This window comes from Petromyzon marinus, chromosome 2 (assembly GCF_048934315.1).
Source record: "Petromyzon marinus isolate PM22_M1 ecotype Great Lakes invasive population chromosome 2, UKy_Petmar_22M1.pri1.0, whole genome shotgun sequence".
NCBI classification, from domain to species: Eukaryota; Metazoa; Chordata; class Hyperoartia; order Petromyzontiformes; family Petromyzontidae; genus Petromyzon; species Petromyzon marinus.
This window is the reverse complement of record NC_133668.1, coordinates 16,693,448-16,711,035: the sequence shown is the minus strand read 5'-3', so window position 1 is coordinate 16,711,035 and position 17,588 is coordinate 16,693,448. Positions and strand designations below refer to the sequence as shown.

Genomic DNA, 17,588 nt, shown 5'->3' with positions numbered 1-17,588 from the left:
GTCAATCACACCGACTCATTCACCCAGTGTAACAACATAGCACCAGGGTCCGCGGTCAATCACACCGACTCACCCAGTGTAACAACATATCACCAGGGTCCGCGGTCAATCACATCGACTCATTCACCCAGTGTAACAACATAGCACCAGGGTCCGCGGTCAATCACACCGACTCACTCACCCAGTGTGACGACGTCGCACCTTATCGTTGCAACTTCCTCACTTCCAGACAATGAAAGTCTTCAACAAACCCGCCACGTGCGTCTCCGCACCAAATGCGAGTTCATTTTAACGCGCAAATCCACGCGGTCCCTGAGCGGGGCCTCGTTCCCGGGGCCGTGCGAGGAGCCCGGAGAGCGGGGAGACAAAGACGGACGGGGAGAAACGGCGGCGGCGTCGGCGGCGGTGCGGTGAGTGAGATGTGCCCACCGTGAACCTGGACAGACACAGCAGTGCAATCGGAATATAGTTATAGAGCGATTGGGGAAAACAATTCGAATTGTGTCATGAGCCGTGAAACGAAGTGCAACTTAAGATCTCGCCCTCACGTCCAACAAATGCGTGACTGAGAGCGTCTCGCGTTTGATGGCCACATGTCTTGAGTGATACACGTGTCTTGAGTGATACACGTGTCTTGAGTGATACACATATCTTGAGTGATACACGTGTCTTGAGTGATACACGTGTCTTGAGTGATCCACATGTCTTGAGTGATCCACATGTCTTGAGTGATCCACATGTCTTGAGTGATACACGTGTCTTGAGTGATACACGTGTCTTGAGTGATCCACATCTCTTGAGTGATACACGTGTCTTGAGTGATACACGTGTCTTGAGTGATACACGTGTCTTGAGTGATCCACATGTCTTGAGTGATCCACATGTCTTGAGTGATCCACGTGTCTTGAGTGATACACGTGTCTTGAGTGATACACGTGTCGTGAGTGATACACGTGTCTTGAGTGATACACGTCTTGAGTGATACACATGTCTTGAGTGATACACATGTCTTGAGTGATACACATGTCTTGAGTGATACACGTGTCTTGAGTGATACACATGTCTTGAGTGATACACGTGTCTTGAATGATACACGTGTCTTGAGTGATACACGTGTCTTGAGTGATCCACATGTCTTGAGTGATCCACGTGTCTTGAGTGATCCACGTGTCTTGAGTGATCCACGTGTCTTGAGTGATACACGTATCTTGAGTGATACACGTGTCTTGAGTGATACACGTGTCTTGAGTGATACACGTGTCTTGAGTGATCCACATGTCTTGAGTGATACACGTGTCTTGAGTGATCCACGTGTCTTGAGTGATACACGTGTCTTGAGTGATACACGTGTCTTGAGTGATACACGTGTCTTGAGTGATACACGTGTCTTGAGTGATACACGTGTCTTGAGTGATACACGTGTCTTGAGTGATACACGTGTCTTGAGTGATACACGTGTCTTGAGTGATACACATGTCTTGAGTGATACACGTTTGCCGTGTTTCGGTCGCGCACGCTTTTCACGCTTTCATCAAGGCGACCGCCAACTTGTTTTAAGTGGGTTCACGCCACAAGTCGTCTCGGCACAACACAACTGTGTTGTTGTTGTTGGTGCCCGGCTGGTTGGGGTTGTATTCGGCGTGAGGCTGCGCGTTGCGTGAAGCTTTTTACGCCTCATGCCACATGGACTCACGTCGTCTGTGCTGCTCAACTTCTTAGGTGGTACAATCACCGCAATAACACGCGCAGGCTGCTTCATAGTGGACGTTAAAGATGCCCCTGGCGTCGTTCACAAGAGGAGCCCAACACAACCATCGGGTTCTGCTGGCAAGGGGTCCACATTTGCCAAATTCTAAAATGACTAATTTTGGCACTACTGTATACATGCTGATCATTGCCCACCTACTAGCAAACTAATGGCCCAGGTAAACGCTTGCAGGTGTATGTATGTGCTGTATGTTGAACACGTAGGCTTTCGCCTACTGTATGTTGAACTTCTTTCGCACCGTACGTTGCTGACCGTGCTCGTGGAGGTGCGGGTGGTGGAAGTTTCCAACAAATAAAACTCACCCTGGTCTCTCAACTGGTAAAACAAAATAAATCTGTACTAAATTTTGATTTATAGCTTTCGTGACTGCAGGGATTCATATTCTTGGTTCTTTCGGTAAAGTCACCACGTAGAAGGGAAACAATAAAATAATATATATTTTTAAATTATTTTATTGTTTCCCTTCTACGTGACTTTACCGAAAGAACCAAGAATACACGTATATACTAATTGCGCTTTTTAGTTAGGTCGCGTAAACATATAAATGTGTCGTTAAACCCGCCACCACCCGACACAGCCAACTAGCAAGGGCTGTCACGTAAACAGAACGTGGCCAATTCGTCACCAGTACAGCCACACCGGTTGTGTGTTGGAGATCCAAGCCACAACTTCTACTACCTGCCTAGCGGTGCCTTTGATCCTGGACAATCGCTTTTGTGAACGTCGCTCCGTATGCATACACGTAACGTGATGTGACAGCAAGCAGCCTGGGCTGCAGGCTGTATCGGGGGCAACACTGGAAAGCTGAGGCTCCAGAGATGAAATGAAAAACAACTCCGCTTCCTGTGAGCGTTGTTGCTGCGGCCCTGCCCATGATTTCCCATCGGCTGTGTGAGCAGGCATCCCAGGGAGCGTTGCACGTGTGTTGTTCTCCATTGTCCAGTGACTCGTTTTGTGCAGAAAGTACAGCAGAACAGTATGGATCCTGGCTTGTATTGTGTTTAAGTTGTAACCTCCCTCTGCTGTTATCGCTCTCCAGAAAACGATCAACGAAACACGAACAATGCCGACCTTCTCAGGGACATTTTGTGAGTCTCGATTTAAAGCTTTCGTGACTGCAGGGATTCATCTGAAGGGGTTCTTTCGGTAAAGTCACGTAGAATGGGAATAAAATTATAAAAATAATAATAACAGAATACAATTCTGTGAGAATTATGTGAGAATTTTATTCTGTTATTATTTTTATTATTTTATTCCCATTCTACGTGATTTTACCGAAAGAACCCAGAAGATTTTGTGAGTCTTTAATGTCATACACGCACCAAACCTTCTGAAATCTTACACGAAACTTTATCTGTTTCGTACAACTACAACAGTTAAAACTCCACTTATCTATGACTACTTTGATCAGATATCCAGATAGTAAACATGGACAAACTAATCATTCACCACAGAGAACGTAATTATATTCTTGTTAATCATATTATTCATGGTTTAGATGGGTTCTATTGTACAGTATATGCGTACTATGATCTGTAATATTGAGCATAAGCGGTCATGGTTAAGATAAGCCTTTGTTCCTTCCATTTCTCCTGCCTCTGTTGTATGGAACTCTCTTGTTCAGGCACAGATGTAAGACCTTTTTTATCTCTTCTTCCCAGTGATGGACTATCTGTATCCTCCTTGGCATTTTTCTCAATGCCCATCAGACTCTTCCCACTGAAAATTACCTAATATAACTCCTCCTGTATCTTGAGTGAGCAACATGTGAGTGCCTAACTTGTATTGAGATACAGTCACACGCGTATTTATTTAGGTGCAGTCATAAGTAAATGCGGTACAGTGAATCCCATTGTCCTTTGCTGTGAATGACCATGCCGTGCTGACAGCTGTCTGTGACTCGTTGGGTGTCCGGATAGAGACGCGGGTTGTGGGCGGGCGGCCATGGCTGGCTGCGATGAAGCAGAGCGTCTCTACGCGGCCGTCATCCGGCCCAAGAAGATCACGAGCCCGGCCTCCATGGAGTACCACCCTAAGAGCTACGAGGTAGAACCCCCCCGTCTCTCCCGGTGCCTCTCTCGGTGCTAAAAGCAAATGCAGCTGGGTGGCGCTGTCACTGAACACTTGATGCACAGTCGTAAAGTCTCCGGGTACAAATCGTGGAGGTTGATTCAGCGGGCCATTGTAGTTGTTAAATTGATATAATGAACTCCCCGTTGTGTCGATTCATAAGACAACCACAGTTAGCATAAACAAATTGGTACTCATTGACCTTGAACCCTGGTTTATACTCAACCTTCTACCTGTAAGCCAGGTTTTCATGCAGAGTGCCACTCAGCTGGATAGGTACAGTGATGAGAATCAGCCAGCAACCAAATGCCAATTTTACATTTTTCCTGACTAAAATATTAACATAACTGTCCTGCTATGAGGTAATGAGGCCTTTCTTGCCTATAGTGGGCTCTCATCAGCTCAGTGGGCTCTCATCAGCTCAAATAGAGGATAGTGAATTTATAATTGAGAAAAATGAGTTACGCTCCCAATTCCATGCCGCCTCTGGTCTTGCTGTTAGATTTTGCTGTGTGAGAAGGAGATTCAGACGGATGCGCAAGAGAAGAAAAGGAGGAAAGTTTTGCTCGGTACAACTTTCCCTGGTGACGGAGAGGCTGGGAGAACCATACTGGAATACGTCTTTGAAATGACCAAACAAATGTCACCCATTAACCAAGGTTTGAGAGGTGGGTTTTCTTGTCATTCAACAGAAGCGCATAAAACAATAACAACGATTCATCTGGTGGTGTTTGAAATTGAATGCCGCTGTATGTTTGCATTTGTCACGTTTGTTGTGTTTTTTCTTCAGGGAAACGGTCGGTTTTAATCAAGAGGTTTGGTGCTGATGAGACCGGTGTTGACCACGAAGTGGAGCTCTACATCGTCCCCACCACGATCAAGGGTAACATCGTGTGATAATACAGTGTGTGATTAGTGAGCATCTGCACTCAAATGTATGCACACCACACAAGGTTATGAGCTCACATTCCTGGCTGGGGTTGACTCCGGCCTATCTTTCCCCTACAGTTCATAACATGAGCACCACTTTGTTGGAAGTTGTTGCTAGCTGTTGGATTACACCAGTGGGCTCAGGGCCATGAATGATGAGCATCTCCCCATGCTCTGCAGATAAACGCCTTTAATGTTTTGTTTATGCAATATATCTTACCATGCGGAAGCAGACTGTGGGGGGATATCACTGTCGTGAATTGCATTAAGCATGAAGCCAGTATTTGTTGAAAAAGGAATCGACTAAAAAATTGGGATCTACCTAAGAAAAAAATATATTGAAAGTCCAAAATAGCATTATGTTCACAAGGAATCCATCAGCCTAGATAGCTACTTTGACACAAGCACATCTTTTTTTTAACAAGCTAATTACAGTATTGACTAACTGGATAATGTTGGTTACACAGGCAACATAAAAGCACATTTAAGTAACAATTAAGAATTATGCTGTGGCGTTTTATATTCAGTTTAAGATACCGACAATAATAATGTTAAATACTAAAGTCAGAGTAGACTTGTCTGACATGAAACTGAGACTCCTCTCATTTGTGGGTTACTGATTTCCATATACTGGTCCCCAACATAGCAATATGCAGTTTGCCTACTGCTGGCCAACAGAGATTAATGCTGCCTTAGTACCCATTAGAGGCTGAAGTCCCTCTGCTGCAGGGATCTCTTGTGTTTTTTACGTGTTCACTGTTGACATACGTCGCTGTCGGAGGGTTTCCACTGTGTGTAATGCGAGCACAACTGCACTGGTTTGTCTAGATAACGCACGGCTGGCCTACAGCCCGAGCAGCCCTGGCTTCTACTGCCTGCAGGACATCCTGAGGGTGTGCGGCGAGACCGGAGCCCAGTTCTCTCCTCTCACCAGCACGATGCTGCTCGCCCTCGACAGGTTGAGTATTTAACACACATGGACAGTCGACCCCGCTTGTGTATTCCGCATAACCACGTGGTCCCCTTGAGTGCATTGTAGTGTTTTGTTAGTCCCAGATTCCCAACATTACTTAACAATTAAGCACCTGTAATTATTTTCTTACAAGCATACACTACTTAAATCTTTTGCAAACGCAAGCACGTGCTGCAGTATAAAGCCCCGATGGGTGGCACTGGGGCTAGAGTGCTCAGCTGACGATGTGAAGTTTGTGAGCTAAAGTCCTAGGGATCAACTAAGCCCTTTATTACTGCAGGGGTCAGTCAGCGTGCTCCACTTGTTGGGAATCTAACAGAAGTCGCTGTCTGGAGAGGCTGGCCTTGCCTTAGAAATATGAAATTATCAAGACTGGTATATGTTCACCAGTGGAGATAAGTCCACCCGAAACTAATTTGAGCAGGGACACACTTTGATTTTTACGGAATAAATGTTAATTACAGGTTTACTTAACAAGTAGAGTGTTCATTAATGGCAGTCGCTATTGATTCTGCTGAGATTGATCATGATTGTATTTTATTAGTGATCACTTATTTGAGGCTGTATGCGTCTCCTGCTCAAGCATCTTGGTTGTTTCTCTTTAATAGTAGAACTGAGCCAGTGGTGGAGATTCCCCATATGGTGAGACTCAGCCAATCAACAGGATGACAACTGTTGATTCGTCACAGAGTTCTATTTTTTTAACGAAATTAATGGGATGATAGGAAGAATGGACTGGCAGTCGTAACCTCTTAAGTGCCATGCGCGAGATTGTGGGCCAGCGTTCAGCAGCGTGACATATGACCTGCGCCACCGTGTGTGTAGTGCCGCCCCGGCGTGCTGCCCCGCTTGACGCGTGCCGCTCGTTGACAGGTGGCTTGGTGAGCAGCACACCGTGCCCCTGGCCATCGTGGGGCTCTTCCGTCCGTCCGCCTCCGAGCGCATCAAGATGGCCGTGGTGAGCCCGGCCTACAGGGACACGGACGGCGATGTGGAGGGTGAGGTGGGGCGTGAGTGCGCGCCACGCAAGGGTCCCGCTTGCTCGGCCCTGGAGGCTCGCACCCGCATGCTGGAGCTGGAGAAGCCTGAGATCTGCATCCTGAACCCGCTGTTCGGCTCGGACCTGCAGTACACGTCTCGGGTACGTGTGGGGCCCAGCTGCCGGGACACAACCCACCCACTTAGGTTCCTAATTGAAAAATACAGTTGGCATGAAATACTTCTTGCTTTAGCAGATAAACCAGGCAAAGTGACTCCTTCCTTCGTTCATCTTGAATTGCTCTAAAAGTAAAGCTTTGACTAACAATGGAGAACATTGCATGCGCTTTACTTAATGTATCAAAATGACAACAAATAATTATGAAACCATTACAAAAATGTTCATGTCACAAACATGAATGGGCACATTTCTGTATATTTTAGTATTCTATATTTATATAAAAAAAAACTCCCAGATTGTGATTATTTTAAGATATTTTAGTTGCATTAAAATAGGCACCACCTTGTGTCAATTGAACAGTGAATGTCTAGAAGAGAGATGTATTACTGTCATAGTAGTGTGTAGGCCCGAGCCATTGTACAAATTCTAGATTTGAAGCTTTCGTGACTGCAAGGATCCATACTCTTTGGTTCTATTCGGTAAAGTCACGTATATTTTTTTACCTACGTGACTTTACCGAATAGAACCAAAGAGTATTGTACAAATTCTAAAGAACTGTGCCCCACTCATAATGGAAGAGAGACACTGTCACTTTCTGCCTTTGAAATTGTGAGTGGAGTCTGCTGTTGGTTTTGAGGTGTGAGTTGTCATTGTAGTTGGGTGCACGTGGTTGGGAATGGGCCTTGTGAATATGTGCGTGGGGATTGTGTTTGCAGGTGGACAAGGTGGTCGTCAACCCCTACTTCGGGCTGGGTGTGCCGGACTACTCCCGTATCTGCGTTACCCGTCCTTGCCTGTGGCGGTGCAGCGTGGGCAGCGACGTGGGTAGTGACGGCAAGGCTGCTGGTGCTGCTGCTGCTGCTGCTATACAGTGAGTGCTTCGCCCTGCCCGTTGTTCTGACAGAGGCGCCGTCGCTCGTCATCTTTCCGAGGTCGGAAAAGTGCTCGGCGATTTCAGCTCGCAGAAAAATGCAAGTTGAACTCCTCGTGTGTAGTTGACACAGACCATCATTCTTCTGGGGTAAATAAAAGGTCAGCAATAGTTTTTTTTTATGGAGAAACTCACTCCATAGGAATTTCTCAATTCTGCCATTTGCTCAGGGCCACCAGAGATAATTCCCCCATGCCTGTTTGAGCAAGGAGGCATGCTGACCTTCTGACTTAACGTCTGTTATTGAGTAATTGATATGCGTGTTCCAAGGTGCATGCTACAGCGTGGCTCAGCAGCACATTTTTCGCACTTGCGAGCACAGGGAGCCGCACTGGATGGAGGAGTTTCCCCTTCACCGCAGTGCGTGCGAGGGCGACCAAGTGCGTCTGACATCCCTGCTGGAGGCCGGGCAGCCTGTGCACCAGCTGGACCATGACCAGTGGGCGCCCATCCACTACGCCTGCTGGTACCCAGTGCATGCAGGATACTCCCTCCCCCGCACCTCCGATTAACACGGTTGGCTACGTATGGTCGAAATAAGTTCAACATACATACATACACATACGCGATACGTTTAGCCTGCATTTTGATGTAAGTTGGCTCGGTCCATTTTAGAACCATGTTGGGCCCTGGCTGGGTCTACATTATCCTAAATTCTGTTCCTACAAACAGCATGGCCTCATGAGACCTTACTCTTTCGTAATTCTGCAACTTACAATCTCTTCTGTACACGTGTGACCATGTGCCCGTGCTGGTGGTGTACAGGTATGGCCAAGTGGAGGCAACGCAGGTGTTGCTGGAGCAGGGACGTTGTGACCCCAACCTCCCCACGGGACAGGGCAGCACGGCGCTACACTTCTCTGCAGGGGGGGGACACACAGCCATAGTCAGTCTGCTGCTTAATCACCGCGAGATTGACCGAGTGAGTGCATCTCAGTCTCACAAAGGGCTCTCTAACAGCACGTGCCTCAACAGCTTGTGTGGCTATAGAGAGATTGTTGTCTTAAGTTGTTTCTGCGTGTTGTGCATCCATGTGCGGACAGTTTGTGGAGGACCAGCAGGGACGTTCACCCATGCAGGTGTGCGAGGAGAATCGACAGGGCGACTGGGAGGGGGTGGTCCGGCTTCTGCGAGATTCAGTCAACAAGGCGGTAAGGCAGAGGTGTGGGTGTGGGGGAAAATAGGGAAAGAGAAAGTGTTTTGCCACAATGCCATCTGGGCCAGATGCTGTTCTACAGGTCACCTGCAGAAATGAGACGCACGGTCTGTGACGTTCTAAGTTTAGTTTACATTCAGAATTGGCAGACAATTTCGAAAGTTATTTGTATGAATCAGGAATTGCCTAATCAAGTGTTTCCCAACTTCTTTCCGGTTTGAGGCACACTTAGATTAATATAATTTAGCGTGGCACACTGACTCCTGATTTATAATAAGAATCATTATTTAAAAAAAAAACACGTCTTTGTTGGCAAAGGAAAAAAGCGTGGTCTTAAGATGTAATTTTTAATCTACTTGGTACCATGGCGTTGTGTGACTTTCTCCGCACACCCTGGGACACTGTGGAAGAGAGTAAGATGGTCTACCAATCCATGGTGTTTGTTCACCACTTTGTAGCTTCAGTTGAACTTAATCACTGCAGGAAGATGTGAAGGCACCAAAATCAGTTTTCTTTTCATATTAGTAAATTTTCTTGCCTTTAAAAGTAAAACTTCACTACTGTAAAATAGGCTTGGAAAAGATGGCTGCCCCACCCTTCTTGAATGGGCATGGCCAACTGATGTCGCGTGTCTTAGCTGCTCGTGATTTCATCCTTTCTCATGTGAATGCACAGAGCAGAAACCCACAGTGCCATTAGGTTTCCGTAAATAATCAAAGTAGCAGTCCCAAAAATGTTCCCTCATGTATGACGTTCAGAAAATTACGTGCTGCGGCACACCAGTTGGATAGAATTTTGTTCAACGTGAAATATTTTTATTTGACCTCCGATGCCCGGCTACACAACTGGAAGATTGCAGTTATGGGTCAACTCATCGCATAATTTCTACAGGGTCAATAACATTAATGCTACTTTGTGACAAGTCAACAGTAGTTGTCCTTCGAAGAAATTGGCCCCTGTCTTGAGAATGTGGAACATTCCCCACTTGCCCGTTGCCAACAAGGGCAAGCACTGCACCACTGCTCACGCGAGACACTGACGATTGACTTGACACATGGCATATGCGTGTGTGCACTGCAGTTTGAAAAGGTGCGCGTGTACCGCGTGGATGGGTCGTACCGTGCTGTGGAGTTACCGCGTGGGAATAACACCACGGTGCAGCAGGTGATAGACGCGCTGCGTCTTCCTGCACCAGCCCTGGAATGCACCACCATCTGGATCTGCTCGCCAAACCTCAGTATGTGCACTGGGGTGTCTGTATTTGAATCGGTGTTTGTTTGTGTGTAATGGCAAATATGCACAACTGTATGGCCATGTTATGCGTGATCTAGTGGAAGATTAATGAGATTATTTCACTTGGATGCCTCTTTATATGTAGACCATGATCTGCAGCCCACTTAGGCCATGGGTTAATACAGCTAGGGCTAATTCCAAGTGTTTACGTCTAAAAGGGAATTTAATTCCAAAGTGTCAGTTTTATGTATTCCCTATTTGGTGCTAGGAATTTGTGGCAAGATAAGATAGGCAATGCTGAAGTCTGCAAGAGAACATGGCAGGTACATTTTGTAGATATTGAGCAAAAGGGTTTTTGTTGGGTGGTGCGTGAAGGATGGGAGACGACCGGTTACTGAGGCAGGCATTGAAATCGTTGCCATTAGGCCGGTCACAAAGGAGAAGACTTAAGAGCAGGTGGTAGGGGACTGTTAGTGCAGATCTTGGAGGTTGCATGTGGACTGTGCATCAGCTGCGAGATTTGGCAAAAGGTAGAAAGTGTTAGCATGGTGTGGGGGCATCAACGGCTTTGTCCATGATGACATCCTGATATTCTCCCTGTATATTTATTCACTGTAACTCAGTCGGGAAGTGATGTATTTGGAGCACTCAAGTCAGAATTGGGGTAAAATCATGGTTAGGGGAAATTCGTCCCATGTGAGTTTCATCTAGCACTCAAAGTAGAGGCACCAGACCCAACATGCAGCTAGGTTGTGCTGTGTAAGAGCTTTTCAACTCCAAATTGGAATATCGTGAAAGCCCAGTGCTGCTCAAAGTCAACCCATCCCATTATCGAGTGTCAGTAAACCGAGTACCACAAATGAGTACCGTTTTGAGGGATGTCAACAGTGGTTGTTTCTTGGGGAGACTGAGCATTAACTTTTCAGGGCCACCACTGGAAGACAATGGGCCACACTTATTTGAGCAGTGAAACATTTTGACGTTTGCTTTGAGAGCAGCGCCCTTGCCCGACGCAGCATAGCGGAGTGAGCACGGCGCCATGCGTTTGACAGCGTTGCAGCTGAAACCGTTCCACAAGCCCCTGCAGCACGTGCGGGACTGGGCCGAGATAGTGGCAGAGCTCACATCAGTGCCTCCCCAAGAGGAGGACCCCCCACGGCTCATGCTGCGGCGTGACGTGCGGCTCAACCTGGAGGCCGAGGCTCAGGTGGGGACCTCATGGTGCAATCCACTTACACTGTCTGTCAATTGGTGGCGGTGAGTGACGGTGGCTGGTGGCGGTGAGTGACGGTGCTCGCCCGTGCCGTGTGTGTGTTTGAGCGTGTGTTCGAGTGTGTGAAGGTGAGTGAGCCGGTCGTGGTGAGAGACGGCGCTTGCTGGCGATGGTGAGTGACGGTGCTTGCCCATGCTGTGTGTGTGTGTGTGTGGAGGTGAGTGAGCCGGCAGCGGTGGGCATACTCTTTGAGGAGGCACGCGTGCAGCTGCTGGAGGGCATGTACCCGTGCACGGGCGTGGAGGCAACACGACTTGCTGCACTTCTGCTTCTCATTCACTATGGACTCTACGATGCCAAGAAGCACAAGCAAGGATTCCTCACGTACGTAACCGCGCACTGCATGGCACGGGCTGCCTAATACTAAAACCGTGAGTAGGATTTATCTTGTCAGGCGTGATACCACACACCTCCAGTGGGGTTGGTGGATCACACTGAGACAATGTGCTGTGAGACTCCAAACCTATTGGGCCTCAATATGGCCTTGAGATGACAGCATTTGGGCAGCAAATCCAACTGTGTGGACCTTTTGAGTGTTTTCCTCACGTTTTTTGAGGTTTCTCTGGGTGCCTTTATTTTCTTTCCTTGATCATCATCAGCCATCATCCGTCTTCCATTGAAGGAGCGCAGACTACAGTGGTTCACTATATGGTCCATAGTTTTGGTTGTATGGCTTTTGTCTCTCTTTGTGTTTGCGTTATCAGTGAGGAAAACCTGAACCTGTTTGTTTCAAGCAACAAACTGAAGAACAAGGCACACAACTGGATCCATCGCATATTGCATGAGTACAAGGTTATAACAATTTTACCCTTGCTTACAGCAAGCATCTGCTGCGTAGGGACTGCCATTGTGTTCAATTCCCATTTTCAAACACAAGTGCAAATTACGTGTGAATGTGTGTTGACTGTGTGAGTGTTGACTGTATGTGAATGTGTGTTGACTGTACGAATGTGTTCTGCGAATCTGTGCGTTGACCGTGTGAATGTGGGTGTGCGATGACTGGATGAATGTTGTGTATGTGTGTTCACAGTATAGAAGTGTGTATTGACCATGTGTGCTGTATGTGGGTGTGCTGTGTACATTGGACGCCACGGTGGCGAGATGTTAACTACCTCGTCTGGTATGCAGGATGTCGTGGGTTCGATCCCGACCCTGACGCCTGTTTATTTGGAGTTTGCATGTTGTCTCCGTGGTCGCATGAATTTTTCTCCAGATCCTCCGTTTTTTTCCTCCACATTTAGAATCAAACGTGCGTTTACAGTATATGGCTGCTATAAATTTCCACATGATACGCCACTTCATTGAGCTATCATTTGTGGTCAGGTCACTTCTGAAAAAGAGCTACAGTGAGGGAAAAAAGTATTTGATCCCCTGCTGATTTTGTACGTTTGCCCACTGACAAAGAAATGATCAGTCTATAATTTTAATGGTAGGTTTATTTGGACAGTGAGAGACAGAATAACAAAAAATCCAGAAAAACGTATGTAAAAAATGTTATAAATTGGTTTGCATTTTAATGAGGGAAATAAGTATTTGACCCCCTCTCAATCAGAAAGGTTTCTGGCTCCCAGGTGTCTTTTATACAGGCAACGAGCTGAGATTAGGAGCACACTTAAAGGGAGTGCTCCTAATCTCAGCTTGTTCCCTGTATAAAAGACATCTGTCCACAGAAGCAATCAATCAATCAGATTCCAAACTCTTCACCATGGCCAAGACCAAAGAGATCTCCAAGGGTGTCAGGGACAAGATTGTAGACCTACACAAGGCTGGAATGGGCTACAAGGCCATTGCCAAGCAGCTTGGTGAGAAGGTGACAACAGTTGGTGAGATTATTCGCAAGTGGAAGAAACACAAAAGAACTGTCAATCTCCCTCGGCCTGGGGCTCCATGCAAGATCTCACCTCGTAGAGTTGCAATGATCATGATAACGGTGAGGAATCAGCCCAGAACTACACGGGAGGATCTTGTCAATGATCTCAAGGCAACTGGGACCATAGTCACCAAGATACCAATTGGTAACACACTATGCTGTGAAGGACTGAAATCATGCAGTGCCCGCAAGGTCCCCCTGCTCAAGAAAGCACATATGCATGCCCGTCTGAAGTTTGCCAATGAACATCTGAATGATTCAGAGGACAACTGGGTGAAAGTGATGTGGTCAGATGAGACCAAAATGGAGCTCTTTGGCATCGAATTGCCAAACTTCAGCCTCGATACTTTAATGACTTGGAGAAGATCTGCAAAGAGGAGTGGGACAAAATCCCTCCTGAGATGTGTGCAAACCTGGTGGCCAACTACAAGAAACGTCTGACCTCTGATTGCCAACAAGAGTTTTCTCACCAAGTACTAAGTCATGTTTTGCAGAGGGGTCAAATACTTATTGTCCTCATTAAAATGCAAATAAATGTATAACATTTTTGACATGCGTTTTTCTGGATTTTGTTGTTGTTATTCTGTCTCTCACTGTTCAAATAAACCTACCATTAAAATGATAGACTGATCATTTCTTTGTCAGTGGGCAAACGTAAAAAATCAGCAGGGGATCAAATACTTTTTTCCCTCACTGTATATAGCTGAGTGGGCCTTACCTGGTAACATAAAAAAGTAGTTAAAAAAATTGTAGCATTTATCGAATGTGTGCAGACTGTGAAACTTTGATCACTGACCGCGTGAATGCAGCACCTGAGCCGTGCGAGCAGCGGGGAGAAGAGCCCTGCCGAGCTGCAGCGCCGCTTCCTGCAGGCCTGCTGGGCCTTTCCCACCTACGGCTCGGCCTTCTTCTACGGCCACATTTACACCAAAGCAGGCACCGCCGGGCACAAGGCCCTGCCCGTGATCGTGGGTGTGAGCTGCCGTGGAGTACAGCTCCTCAACGCCGACACCAAGGTGAAGCCCACTCTATGCTTACCGTGAGAGGGCACGTGCACATGCAGTTGTGTAGTTTTGTGTGTGTGTGTGGGACAGATGAGAGCTTCCTTGGTCGGCTTTAACCATCTAGAAATTATCCTTATGATGCTGTGGTGGATTCCCATCATCCATACTCTTTGGTTCTATTCGGTAAAGTCACGTAGGTAAAAAATAAAACAAAAATCACGACGTTTCGGCCACAACACAAGTGGCCTTCATCAGGTGAAGGGACCGTGCTGTCACGAAGACAGCGTTGAAATTAAGAAAGTCAAGCCAGGTCGCGTCCTTTAAGCTGTGTGGGAGGAAACCAAACGCTTTGACAAAGGAATTAGCATAAAGTGCTGATAGAACACTTAACACGGGGGGGAGGGGGAGGGGAATTTGACAATGCAAACGTTGTTTTGAATTAAGAAAGTCAAGCCAGGTCGCGTCCTTTAAGCTGTGTGGGAGGAAACCAAACGCTTTGACAAAGGAGTTAGCATAAAGTGCTGATAGAACACTTAAAGTGCTGATAGAACACTTAACACACTCCGACTTGCACCATTCCGCTATCAAGGATGACACTCCGTCACACTTTGCTAAATAGGACAAAGAATCAGATCGAAAAACACTTTACGTAAAAATCATTGTGGATTTAGATCCAAAAGGGTTTTAGTGATCAGATCCTTATGGTAAGACACTGATAGAAAACAGTTGGCTCAGGACCAGCATATTAGCAGAGCAGGGAAGCACTTTGTGTTGGCAACTTCACTATCACTGCCACAGGCCACTACGTGGGATCCCAGGGGAGCTCCTTAACCACAAATGATCTCATACGTGACACCTCCCAACATTCTGTCCTGCATACATAGTTCATCTGTAGCAAATTGCATTTGTTTGGATAAATAGTTGTTTCCGTGTGTGCAGTATGCAAATGCTATACTGTTGATGTTTGTCTACCCATGTGCTGTAACTGAAATGCCACGTGTGCCTGCGCTAGGCACTACTTCTGAGTGTTTGCTACGCCAAGATGACGTGGGACCGAGCCGTGGGAGAGGCCTGCCTGCACATCCACAAACTGGATGACCGTATCAACTATGCAGTCTACACTAAGCAGGTGCAGCACAACAGAGATAAGTGTAGTTTCTACTATTGTATGCACATCGCTTAAATAATTTTGCTTGTTTGGATTACTGGCATTTCTACATGGCAAACAGTATCTTCATCATTCATCCCTTCATATATAGATCCTGACCCCTATCATAGATTCATGTTGAATATAACACCACTGATTCAGAGCTACTATTGGCAATAACTTGACCTGCACTTTTTTTGTCCCTGCAAGATGTAATGCACATGATCCCAGTGTGATCCACCAGCTCCACCTACAAGTCACTGGATTACTGACACGTGCCACCTAGCTCAGCCGTCAGTGTTTCTCTCGTGTTTTCTTCAGTGGTCACTCTCTCCTCTCATATTCTCGCTGTCTGTGTGCTTGACAGGCTAGCCTCATCATCAAACTAATGGCCAAGCTGAGCAGCCAGCAGGAGCCCAAGACACCGACACCTTCAGAAGGCGGCAGTGAGCGGCTGTGACCGAGACTGTGGGACTGCCTGCCAACGGTGCACCTTACAAGCTTAGCACGAGCTCACGAGTTTGAACCCCGAGTGTTTGTTTATAATAGGTGTCCTACTGGGACACATACATAGTGTACATATATACATACATTTTGTACTTTTTTTCACTTGTCCTTTATGCAGAAATTATTTAATTTCCGAATGTGTAATTAGAGTATTGAGAAGTGATCTTTGATGTTCATCAGGATCTCGGTGCTTTTGCACCACATAAAGCTCCGTCAATATCACCACGTTGTTGTAGTCCACATTATTTAAGTAGTGGTGACATGGCCCAGCAGTAGCACATTTCGCTGTTCAAATCTGGTAGGCCGCCCTGATTAATACGTCGGATGTATTATCCGTAACAATGTGTTGTCTGCTTCACAGTCGATGTTAAAGATCCTGTGATGTAATTCCAAGAGGTCATTGTTTGCTGGTGTCATAGTCGAAATTGTCTAACTTTGAAAAGTAATTAGAAAATTACTTTGTTGGGAAACAGCAATTGTTATCCCTTTCTGTAGAAATTTACCAGAACCCTCCTGTAAGAGTCTTGAGACTCACTAATACTATCCTCTGTAAACAAGTGTCATAAGTTCTAAAAGTGTTACTCATATCCACATACATTAAACACCATGGATTGTGGACAGTGGTAAAGCATAGGATGAAAATCACTGAAAAGAATATAAGCTAACAAGCAGTGGCCTTTCTTCAGTGCAAAGAAAGAGCGAAAGCATACGATTGTCAAACATGTGGATAACATTTAAAATATGGTGCCCAAAAACAGTAACATTTGAATATTGTTGTGCTATAACAGTAAGAGATTTCACTGTGCCATACTATCACAGTTGTGAAATGGCTGGCTTTTGCTGTGCCCACACTATGCTGTGGTCGTTTAAATGAGCAGAGTATCACGTCCCTGCTGCTGTCCACCTGTGTGTGCCGCTTGTGAAGCTGTGCAGACGTGTTCAATCAAAAACAAGTAATGTGTTGCTGTCATCACATTGCCAAGTGCTGGTAATTCTGCATTCATAATCACCTTTGGATGAAGGCCTCCCCACACCGTTTCGGTTACAGTGGTTACCTGACCATACGACACTGGTCAGTGAGGGCTGGCCAAGAGGGTGAGAACCCAGGTAAGGATGTAATATAAATGTGCAGCTCTGCAATTTCTTGCTCACGCATTGATGAAGAGCCTTGTTTGGATAAAGGAGTACCATATAATATTTTGATATGTGATGAACTGAATAAATATTGAGCTGATCAAGTTCAGCGCTATAACAAGAATTTCATTAAGCTGCCCGTGTGCCATCTTCATGTTCTCAAACGTGACTTTTATACGCTCTGGTTCTTTCTTCTGCAGTCACGAAAGCTGCAAATCTAGAATGACTTTTATAGACCATTTATACTCCTCTCTGTAGTTTTCATGCATCCAGAGGACTCAAATTATCTCGATGTTTGGCCAGTGCTGCTGAAATGTAACCTCCCAGAGCCGTAAAGCATGCTTTGTTTATTATGTGGGAGGACAGATGGGTGATCTATTGTCGACTTATTGGTTTTGTAACGTATATTCTCCATGACAATTTCACACCTCTC

General features: G+C 46.2%; 1 protein-coding gene across 1 annotated transcript; it reads left to right on the top strand.

Moving 5' to 3' along the window:
• The first annotated feature begins 100 nt into the window (after positions 1-100).
• On the top strand, positions 101-17,284 carry KRIT1 (KRIT1 ankyrin repeat containing). Its single transcript, XM_032960654.2, has 18 exons — positions 101-410; positions 2,808-2,856; positions 3,688-3,814; positions 4,341-4,506; positions 4,629-4,721; positions 5,597-5,726; positions 6,615-6,882; positions 7,617-7,771; positions 8,154-8,297; positions 8,597-8,753; positions 8,875-8,982; positions 10,068-10,224; positions 11,273-11,427; positions 11,651-11,817; positions 12,198-12,285; positions 14,173-14,379; positions 15,380-15,496; positions 15,882-17,284. Exons 3-18 carry the CDS (start codon positions 3,713-3,715, stop codon positions 15,972-15,974), a joined length of 2,307 nt encoding a protein of 768 aa, XP_032816545.1. The 5' UTR covers positions 101-410; positions 2,808-2,856; positions 3,688-3,712; the 3' UTR covers positions 15,975-17,284.
• The last annotated feature ends 304 nt before the right edge of the window (positions 17,285-17,588 follow it).

Bases quoted from the DNA above. Each gene is read 5' to 3' on its own strand.
- KRIT1 (XM_032960654.2), top strand. From the start codon at position 3,713: ATGGCTGGCTGCGATGAAGCAGAGCGTCTCTACGCGGCCGTCATCCGG. The intron at 8,983-10,067 runs GTAAGGCAGAGG...TGTGCACTGCAG, and splicing joins GAGATTCAGTCAACAAGGCG to TTTGAAAAGGTGCGCGTGTA. The intron at 11,818-12,197 runs GTACGTAACCGC...TTGCGTTATCAG, and splicing joins CACAAGCAAGGATTCCTCAC to TGAGGAAAACCTGAACCTGT.